An 11383-nucleotide genomic window follows, 5' to 3' on the forward strand; every position below is an offset into this window, starting at 1 on the left:
TAAAAGACCACAACATCTTTATTTACAAACTACATTCATACAAACAAGGCCACAGGCAGGTATTTACAGAAATGGGTGTGCTGACCCCTCACTACAGTCACCTACAGGGCCAGTGCTACAGACATGGGCTTCAGGTCCAGGCTGCAAGGTGGTGCAGCTGAGAGAAGAGAGGTAGTGGTTCACTTTCAGGTGTCCATATGTGACATGGCAGTGTCACCATCAGAGGATGACTTTCATTAAACAAATGAATGGTTAATGCAGAGTTAATGCACAGTCTGATGGTGAAATGTGGTTTAGCTAGATGATATCATGATACTGATCTTAGGCCAGTTACAGACATCTGAGTTTTTCCTGAAGGTAAAATAGCTTTTGATTTTATGACAATGCTGCACGGACCAGCATAGGTAGACAGAGGGTGTGAACTGTAGGTGATGTAGGTTGAACCATCAGACTGTGCAGGATATGGGCAGTAGAAACAATCGGTGATAGACATATTTTCAGACTGTTGTCATGACTTTGAGAGAGCCGGCGCGGAATCGCAGAATCTTCTTCTTTAGGGCATGAGAGGCTATGATTTTAACAAAGGCCTTGGGCTGCGAGGAGACCTTTGAGGAGGCCTGAGGGGAGGAGGAAGAGGAGGGGGCCAGACGAGGGGGCAGCTGCTGGGGCCACACCAGCCCCCCCTCATCGGAGTCACTAGAGAGGGAGCTGGAGGCAGGGGAGTACACCTCACTCATGCTGAACTCTGACTCCCCAGGGGCAGCCTGCACATGGCCCTCCTCTCCCCGACACAGAGGTGCTCTCTCCGGGTACTCTGAGAGGCGAGGCTGGGCATGGACCTGAGAGTGGTGGTTGGGGTTTGCATGAGAGCAGGCCTGGGTGTAGCGGGCCCTACGAGGTGGGCATCTGTGGGCCTGCTCACCCTGGGTCTCCCCTTCCTCCTGGCTGAGCTCCAGGGTGGAGCACCAGCGTTGCCCCCCAGCGGTGTTGCTGTGCTGGGGGCCTGTGTGTGGACCCTGGCACCTCTGGTGCTGGGGGCGCTCGGCTGTGCTGTACCTGTGCTTAGGGAAAGCCCTCTCCCCCATCAAACTGTTCTCAGACTGGGAGCGGCAGGTCCTGTGGTCAGGCTTCTTGGAGCTCTGTCCCTCCTCACGACTCTTCTTCCCCGTGGCCCTGGTCTTTGAGCTGCTTTGGTCTGGGGACACAAATGTTTGGCTGGGCTTGGAGGGCTCTGGAGGATAATGTGAGGGGGAGTGTTCTGGAGGATAGTGTGAGGATAGTACAGGGGCGTGGCATGCCTGCCCAGGAATGTACTGTGCTCTGACAAGGTGTTTATGTGAAGCTGGGGAGTGGGGCAGTGGGTAGTGCTGGGGGGAATCAGACTCACTACTTAAACAAGGGTCCTTAGCTCCACAAGGGGGGTCCAGGGAGGGTGGATGCCCCCCGGCCAGGGAGTGAGGTCTGGAGTGAGGGTAGGGTAAAGACAGATAACAGTCCTCCTCCATGGATGGGCCCCCCCCCCCCCACACCTCCCTGTCTAGAGGGTCACATCCCCAGGCCTGGCACTCACGGTCAGGGTAGAGGTCCTGTGGGTCAGGGATGCAGTGCTCAGGGGTGTGAAGAGGGGGTTTCCTTTGCAGGCTGCTCTGCCTGTTAATGCTGGATGAGGAGGAGATGGAGGGGTCAGGCCCCAGACTGGTACGAGGCATGCAGGGCCGGGGTGAGAACGCGTAGCGATGGATGAGACCCAGGATGTAGCCTTCTACTCTCAGAGCCTGCTGGAAATCCTCCTCAGTGGCCTGGTCCTCCCAACCCTGGGCAGAGTGTGGGTCCCACTGCCAGGGCTCCTCAGCCGTCACCTCCTCAGCGATGCCCTCCAGGGGTGGGTAGGGGGCAGAGAAGGATTGGGGCACAGTGGCACGAGGGGCTGGCTCCATCAGACTCTCACTTGTCAGTTGGAGGGCATCTTCTGTAGATGGAGAGCACAGAGAGAAGTTGTGTTTGTTTTACTACTGATACCAGTACCTAATGCAACTATAATAACAATGTAATAAAGTAAAGACAGCCCATGGTGTTGTTGCTATGATACCATGAACCCTATTGGGGTTGAAAGAGAGCTGTTGATAGTGAGAGTGAGCTGAACTCACTCAGAGACTTGGGCCTCTCAGTGCTGTTGTAGCCCCAGCCAGAGGGGGGCTCTGGGAACTCAGAGGGACAGGAATGCCCCTTTGGAGACTGGCCCTCACTCGACTCATAGAACCCTGGGAAACACAGATGATGTCACTCATTAGACCTCGGCTCTTTCAGGCTTTCTCAAACCATATGTTGACAAACTAATTTCTAACGTCTCGGCTCTTAAACAAATCACAGAACCAATAACAGCAGAAAGTAGGGCACAAAAACAACATTTGTTCGAACTAATGAAATGTTAAAGTCATTATACATGTACTTCAAAGAAATATAGGGCCACAATTAATGTAAAAAGAGTATACAGAAAATATACAGAACATGGGTCAAACACACACAAAAAATGGTGTTACTACATTAAGAAAAATACAAGTACCCCATGCCCCTCTGATGTGGTTCAGGGGTTAAAGTTCTGAGGTCAGAAATTGACAGGTGGTAGCATAAGAAGTTGAAAAATAAAAGGAGAGCTGCACACTCTAGGAGCTCGGATGCAATCATTTAATAACCTAATAACCAACGTTTCGACAGACAAGCTGTCTTCATCAGGGTATTATCATGACACAAGGCAAGACCCAGATGCAGACACAGGAGGCAGATGGTTGGAGTCTTACAATATTTATTAATCCAATAGGGGAAGGCAAGAGAATGGTTGTGGACAGGCAAAAGGGTCAAAACCAGTTCAGAGTCCAAAAGGGCAGGCAGAATCAGGGTCAGGGCAGGCAGGATGATCAGGCAGGCGGGAAAGTAGTCCAGAGTCAGGCAGGGGCCAACCCGGGAGGACTATCAAAAAGAGAATAGCAAAAGGAGTACGGGAAAACACGCTGGTTGACTTGACTAACATACAAGACGAACTGGCACAGAGAGACAGGAAACACAGGGATAAATACACCGGGGATAATAAGCGACACCTGGAGGGGGTGGAGACAATCACAGGAACAGGTGAAACAGATCAGGGCGTGACAGGTATAATGACAAACACTGCGGGTCACCAAATTATTTTTCAATCTTCAACATAAAAATGCTACCAACATTTTTCTATTGATACATGTTACAAATGATGGAGTCACGCATGATTCACCGAATGATAATTTTGAAAGAGGAAGTAAAGTACTTTAAGAATATGTTTTCTTTTCAGTCTCCTCAATTTCCACTAACCGAAGCTAATTGTATGGATTTTTTCCCTCTTAATAATGTAAAATTAACATCTGTACAGAAAGACTCATGTGAAGGCCAAATTACAGAGGAACTTCTTGATGTGAAAACTCCAGGGCTGGATGGCATACCAGTGGAAGTATACCAAACTTTTTTTGATATACTCAGAGGACCATTATAAGCATGTTTTAACCACTCCTATATAAACGGTAGATTATCAGACACACAAGAAGGTCTGATTTCATTATTACTGAAACAGGATCCAAGTGGTATATATATAGATCCAGTCCATTAAAAAAATTGGAGGCCTCTTACACTTCAGTGTTTTCATAGCTGATTTTGAAAAGGCTTTTGATAAAGTACGACTGGAGTTTATATACAGTGGGGAGAACAAGTATTTGATACACTGACGATTTTGCAGGTTTTCCTACTTACAAAGCATGTAGAGGTCTGTAATTTTTATCATAGGTACACTTCAACTGTGAGAGAAGGAATCTAAAACAAAAATCCAGAAAATCACATTGTATGATTTTTAAGTAATTAATTTGCATTTTATTGCATGACATAAGTATTTGATACATCAGAAAAGCAGAACTGAATATTTGGTACAGAAACCTTAGTTTGCAATTACAGAGATCATACGTTTCCTGTAGTTCTTGACCAGGTTTGCACACACTGCAGCAGGGATTTTGGCCCACTCCTCCATACAGACCTTCTCCAGATCCTTCAGGTTTCGGGGCTGTCGCTGGGCAATACGGACTTTCGGCTCCCTCCAAAGATTTTCTATTGGGTTCAGGTCTGGAGACTGGCTAGGCCACTCCAGGACCTTGAGATGCTTCTTACGGAGCCACTCCTTAGTTGCCCTGGCTGTGTGTTTCGGGTCGTTGTCATGCTGGAAGACCCAGCCACGACCCATCTTCAATGCTCTTACTGAGGGAAGGAGGTTGTTGGTCAAGATCTCGCGATACATGGCCCCATCCATCCTCCCCTCAATACGGTGCAGTCGTCCTGTCCCCTTTGCAGAAAAGCATCCCCAAAGAATGATGTTTCCACCTCCATGCTTCACGGTTGGGATGGTGTTCTTGGGGTTGTACTCATCCTTCTATTCCTCCAAACACGGCGAGTGGAGTTTAGAGCAAAAAGCTCTATTTTTGTCTCATCAGACCACATGACCTTCTCCCATTCCTCCTCTGGATCATCCAGATGGTCATTGGCAAACTTCAGACGGGCCTGGACATGCGCTGGCTTGAGCAGGGGGACCTTGCGTGCGCTGCAGGATTTTAATCCATGACGGCGTAGTGTGTTACTAATGGTTTTCTTTGAGACTGTGGTCCCAGCTCTCTTCAGGTCATTGACCAGGTCCTGCCGTGTAGTTCTGGGCTGATCCCTCACATTCCTCATGATCATTGATGCCCCACGAGGTGAGATCTTGCATGGAGCCCCAGACCGAGGGTGATTGACCGTCATCTTGAACTTCTTCCATTTTCTAATAATTGTGCCAACAGTTGTTGCCTTCTCACCAAGCTGCTTGCCTATTGTCCTGTAGCCCATCCCAGCCTTGTACAGGTCTACAATTTATCCCTGATGTCCTTACACAGCTCTCTGGTCTTGGCCATTGTGGAGAGGTTGGAGTCTGTTTGATTGAGTGTGTGGACAGGTGTCTTTTATACAGGTAACGAGTTCAAACAGGTGCAGTTAATATAGGTAATGAGTGGAGAACAGGAGGGCTTCTTAAAGAAAAACTAACAGGTCTGTGAGAGCCGGAATTCTTACTGGTTGGTAGGTGATCAAATACTTATGTCATGCAATAAAATGCAAATTAATTACTTAAAATTCATACAATGTGATTTTCTGGATTTTTGTTTTAGATTCCGTCTCTCACAGTTGAAGTGTACCTATGATAAAAATGACAGACCTCTACATGCTTTGTAAGTAGGAAAACCTGCAAAATCGGCAGTGTATCAAATACTTGTTCTCCCCACTGTATAAATGCCTGGAATATTTCAATTTTGGCAGAATCTCTTATAAAATGGGTTAAAGTTATGTATAGTAACCCTAGGTGTAAAATAGTAAATAATGGCTACATCTTAGAAAGTTTTAAACTGTCAAGAGGAGTAAAATAAGGTTGTCCACTATTGGCATATCTATGTCCACTATCGGCATATCGAAATGTTAGCTGTTAAAATTAGATCCAACAATAATATTAAGGGATTAGAAATCCGTGGCTTAAAAACAAAGGTGCCATTCTACGCTGATGATTCATGTTTTCTTTTAAAACCATAATTAGAATCCCTCCACAGCCTCATAGAGGATCTAGATACTTTTGCTAACCTCTCTGGATTAAAACCAAATTATGACAATATTACGTATTGGATCACAAAAAAATGCACATTTTACATTACCGTGTATTTTCCCAATAAAATGGTCTGACGGAGATGTGGACCTACTCAGTATACAAATCCTGAAAGAAAAAATGTATCTCACTCCAATACATTTTTATAGAAAGTTAGCAAAAATAGATTAGATCTTGCTACCATGGAAAGGAAAATACCTGTCTATTTGTGGAAAAAGCAACCTGATTAACTCTTTAGTCATACCACATATTTGCTTATGGTTTTGCCTACACCTAGTGACCTGCTTTTTAAATTATATGAACAAAAAATATTCAATTTTATTTGGAATGGCAAGTCAGACAAAATTAAAAGGGCCTATTTATATAACGAATATGAATTCGGAGGACAGCCATTATTAAATATTAAAGCATTAGACCTCTCACTAAAGGCATCAGTCATCCAAAAGTTATACTTAAATCCCGAAATGGTTCTCTAGTAAACAATTAAGAATGTCTCACCCCATGTTCAAGAATGATATTTTTCCCTTTATTCAGCTAACAACTGCTCACTTTCGGTTATTTGAAAACTAAATAATCTCCAAAATATAGTTATTTTTTAAACAAGCCTTAGAAAGTTGGTTGCAATTTCAGTTTAATCCTCTTGAAAAGACAGAACAAATAATACAACAAATATTGTGGTTAAAACCTCTCTAGGGTATGTGGGACATTAGCGTCCCACCTGGCCAACATCCGGTGAAATTGCAGAGCGCCAAATTCAAAATACAGAAATACACATAATAAGCATTCATAAAATATACAAGTGTTATACATCGGCTTAAAGATGAACTTCTTGTTAATCCAGCCGCTGTGTCAGATTTCAAAAAGGCTTTACGGCGAAAGCATACCATGCGATTATCTGAGGACAGCACCCGTGTAAAAAAGTATACAAACATTTACCAGCCAAGTAGAGGAGTCACTAAAGTCAGAAATAGAGATAAAATTGATCACTTACCTTTGATGATCTTCATATGGTTGCACTCACAACACTCCCAGTTACACAGTAAATGTTTGTTTTATGTTTTCTTTTATGTATCAAAAACTCAGTTTTGTTGGCGCGTTTTGTTCAGTAATCCAATGGCTCCAAGGCGGTCACAACAGGCAGACGAATACATACTAAAATTACCGGTAAAGTTCGTCGACACATGTCAAACGATGTGTATAATTAATCTTCAGGTTGTTTATTGTCTTTATAATCAATAATATTTAAACCGGACAATACCGTTTTCAATAGAAAGGGAGAACAGGTTACCTTTCCAGGTACATATCCGCCCAGCCACCCACCCACCCACCCGCACACCCATCCACCTCTGCATCAATATTCAATATCACAGACATGTTTCTCGTTCCAAATACCCGTAATAAATGGCATGCTGTTGAACAATAGATCCTGATGGGTCTTTTAACTAAGGTTTACAATACAATAATCTATACCAGTGAATTAATGTCACCATCCATGTCACCCAACATTCAATCACCCACCTCTGGACCCTCCCTCTGCCTCCAGATCTTCCCAGACCCAGTGGAGGTGTATCTGAGTCCAGAGGGCTCTCCCAATCACCTGCAGCAGTTCAGTCCCTCTGAGAAGGAGCGTCTTCCCTCCATCGTGGTGGAACCCACGGACGTGAGCGAAGTGGAGAGTGGCGAGTTACGGTGGCCCCCGGAGGACATGGACTTCTGTTCTGAGGAGGATGAAGATCTGTTCCTGGAGCAGTGTATCCCCCCGGCCAATATTGCAGACTGGGGAGAGGAGGAAGAGACGTCTGTTCTCATCAACCACCAGCAGAACACATCCCTCATTGGTACGTTGTGTGTGGATTTCTTTGTCTGTATTTCTGTCTGTCCGTCTGTCTGTCTGTCTCTCTCTCTCTCTCACTCTTTCTCTCTCTCTCTCTCGCTCAATCTCTGTAAATGTGTGTTCTCTTTCTCTTTTCAGAATCTCTTACTTTCATACATCCATGCTTCTTTGCTTGCATAGAAGAAAGATCAATAGGATAATCAGTCGTTCTTTATAAGTCTTTGGTAATGTATTATTATTTCTGTCTTACAGACCTCCAGTCAGATGCGTTCAGGGATGAAACACCCATTCTACCACCTAGCAGTTCACCTGCCCTGAACTGAGGCACCAACCCCAACCCTACACACTTGCTATTTTCCTGAGGAAACCCCTCACAGACCATGGGTTACAAGTCAACATGAAACAGATTCCTGGACAGAATGGAACTACAGTTCAAATATTGTCCAACAATGAAAGGGGATAAGCTTCTATGTTATGTAAATAAGTTAAGTTAGACAGTAGTGTAATGTTCTATGCAAAATGTCATAAATAAAACCAAGGACAGCTCTGAGGGAGAAGTGTTATCTGAAGGAGTAGTGTGAAGGAGAATATCTAACAATATCTAGCAAGGGTATTTCATTTAAGAAAATCACTGATACCCATCTGTGGAGAGGAGGAAATAACTTTAGTCATTACTTCTTCTATTATTTTCCCATATTTCAAGGGCCCAATAGGGGTTTTGGAGTTCATCGGAGTGCACACGAGAGTTAGTAATTGTGGAATGTTTATACAGTACCAGTCAAAAGTTTGGACACACTTACTAATTCAAGGGTTTTTCTTTATTTTTACTATTTTCTACATTGTAGAATAATAGTGAAGACATCACAACTATGAAATAACACATGAATCATGTAGTAACCAAAAAAGTGTTAAACAAAGCAAAATATATTTTAGATTTTAGATTATTCAAAGTAGCCACCCTTTGCCATGATGACAGCTTTGCACACTCTTGGCATTCTCTCAACCAGCTTCATAAGGAATGCTTTTTCAACAGTCTTGAAGGAGTTCCCACATATGCTGAGCACTTGTTGGGTGCTTTTTCTTCACTCTGCGGTCCAACTCATCCCAAACCATCTCAATTAGGTTGAGGTTGGGTGATTGTGGAGACCAGGTCATCTGATGCAGCACTCCATCAGTCTCCTTCTTGGTCAAATAGTCCTTACACAGCCTAGAGGTGTGTTTTGGGTCATTGTCCTGTTGAAAAACAAATGATAGTCCCACTAAGTGCAAATCAGATGGAATGGCATATTGCTGCAGAATGCTGTGGTAGCCATTCTGGTTAAGTGTGCCTTAAAATTTAAATAAATCACAGACAGTGTCACCAGCAAAGCACCCCCGCACCATCACATCTCCTCCTCCATGCTTCACGGTGGGACCACACATGCAGAGATCATCCGTTCACCTACTCTGCGTCTCACAAAGACACAGTGGTTGGAACCAAAATTCTCAAATTTGGACTCATCAGAAGAAAGGACAAATTTCCACTGGTCTAATATCCATTGCTCGTGTCTTTTGTCCCAAGCAAGTCTCTTCTTCTTATTGGTGTCCTTCTTTGTAGCAATTTGACCATGAAGGCCTGATTCACGCAGTCTCCTCTGAACAGTTGATGTTGAGATGTGTCTGTTACTTGAACTCTGTGAAGCATTTATTTGGGCTGCAATTTCTGAGGCTGGTAACTCTAATGAACTTATCCTCTGCAGCAGAGGTAACTCTGGGTCTTCCTTTCCTGTGGCGATCCTCATGAGAGCCAGTTTCATCATAGCGCTTGATGATTTTTGCGACCGCACTTGAAGAAACTTTCAAAGTTATTGAAATGTTCCGGATTGACTGACCTTCAAGTATTAAAGTAATGATGGACTGTCATTTCTCTTTGCCTATTTGAGCTGTTCTTGCCATAATATGGACTTGGTCTTTTACCAAATAGGGTTATCTTCTGTATACCACCCCTACCTTGTCACAACTGATTGGCTCAAACGGAAATAAATTCCACAAATTCACTTTTAACAAGGCACACCTGTTTATTAAAATGCATTCCTGGTGACTACCTCATGAAGCTAGTTGAGAGAATGCCAACAGTGTGCAAAGCTGTCATCAAGGTAAAGGGTGGCTACTATATATTAAACAAATTTGCAGTACAGGTGCTGTCATCATACTCAACATGTGTGTGTATAGCTTTGGCTTGCCAGCAAATTGTAAATATAAAACAATGTTGTCAACATCTTTTATGTAACAGTATAGTAATAACCATAATGACTTTAACAATAAAGTTGTGAAATTCAGATTTAATAGTGTAGTTGGACTATGATTTTGTAAGGCTTGCTGTGAACATAACAATGATAGTAATAGGTGCTAGCATTAGCAATGTGGCTCTGGGGAAATTTCTTTTAAAAAAATGGATAAGCTATGCACAAGTACTAGGCTACAATATACAGTGCCTTCGGAAAGTATTCAGACCCCTTGACTTTTTACACATTTTATTACGTTACAGCCTTACACAATTTTTTTTTTTTTTTAATTATCCTCAACAATCTATAACCCATAATTACAAAGCGAAAACAGGTTATTAGAATTTTTTGCAAATGTATTAAAAATAAAATACAGAAATACCTTATTTACATAAGTATTCAGACCCTTTGCTATGTTTCTACAACTCGATTGGAGTCCACCTGTGGTAAAATCAAGGGTACCAAAACATTTCTGCAGGATTGAAGGTCCCCAAGAACAGTGGCCTCCATCATTCTTAAATGGAAGAAGTTTGGAACCACCAAGACTCTTTCTAGATCTGGCCGCCCGGCCAAACTGAGCAATCGTGTGAGAAGGGTCTCGGTCAGGGAGGTGACCAAGAACCCGATGGTCAGTCTGTATTGATGGGAGAACCTTCCAGAAGGACAACCATCTCTGCAGCACTCCACCAATCAGGCCTTTATGGTAGAGTGGCCAGACGGAAGCCACTCCTCAGTAAAAGGCACATGACAGCCCGCTTGCAGTTTGCCAAAAGGCACCTAAAGACTCTCAGACCATGAGAAACAAGATCCTCTTGTCTGATGAAACCAAGATTGAACTCTCTGGCCTGAATGCCAAGCGTCACGTCAGAAGGAAACCAGGCACCATCCCTACGGTGAAGCATAGTGGTGGCAGCATCATGCTGTGGGGGTGTTTTTCAGCAGCAGGGACTGTGGGACTAGTCAGGATTAAGGGAAATATGGACGCAGAAAGTTCAGAGAGATCCTGGATGAAAACCCATTCCAGACCTCAGACTGGGATGAAGGTTCACCTTCCAACAGGACAACGACCCTAAGCACACAGCCAAGAAAACGCAGGAGTGGCTTCGGTACAAGTCTCTGAATGTCCTTGAGTGGCCCAGCCAGAGCCTGGACTTGAACCCGATCGAAGAGACCTGAAAATAGTTGTGCAGCAACGCTCCCCATCCAACCTAACAGAGATTGAGAGGATCTGCAGAGAAGAATGGGAGAAACTCCCCAAATACAGGTGTGCCAAGCTTGTAGCATTATACCCAAAATGACTCGAGACTGCAATTGCTGCCCAAGGTGCTTCAACAAAGTACTGGGTAAAGGGTCTGAATAATTATGTGAATATGATAAATACATATTTTGTATATATATATAAATTAGTAAAAAAATATAAAAATCCGTTTTTGGTTTGTCATTATGGGGTATTGTGTATAGATTGATGAGAATTTAATTTTTTTTTTTTTTAGAATAAGGCTGTAAGCTAACAAAATGTGGATGAAGGTCAAGGGGTCTGAATACTTTCCGAAGGCACTGTATCTGCCTGTCTATATTTGGTAATGCGTTGAC

The 11383-nt window shown here is 43.6% G+C and overlaps 1 protein-coding gene across 1 annotated transcript; it reads right to left on the reverse strand.

Moving 5' to 3' along the window:
- LOC139548128 (dapper homolog 3-like) lies at positions 1-7342 on the reverse strand. The gene is made up of 3 exons (XM_071357538.1): positions 7211-7342; positions 2148-2261; positions 1-1969 (listed from the first exon to the last, which is right to left on the reverse strand). Exon 3 carries the CDS (start codon positions 1935-1937, stop codon positions 498-500), a length of 1440 nt encoding a protein of 479 aa, XP_071213639.1. The 5' UTR covers positions 1938-1969; positions 2148-2261; positions 7211-7342; the 3' UTR covers positions 1-497.
- Between the last annotated feature and the right edge of the window lie 4041 nt (positions 7343-11383).

Source organism: Salvelinus alpinus, chromosome 21 (genome assembly GCF_045679555.1).
Source record: "Salvelinus alpinus chromosome 21, SLU_Salpinus.1, whole genome shotgun sequence".
Taxonomy (NCBI): Eukaryota; Metazoa; Chordata; class Actinopteri; order Salmoniformes; family Salmonidae; genus Salvelinus; species Salvelinus alpinus.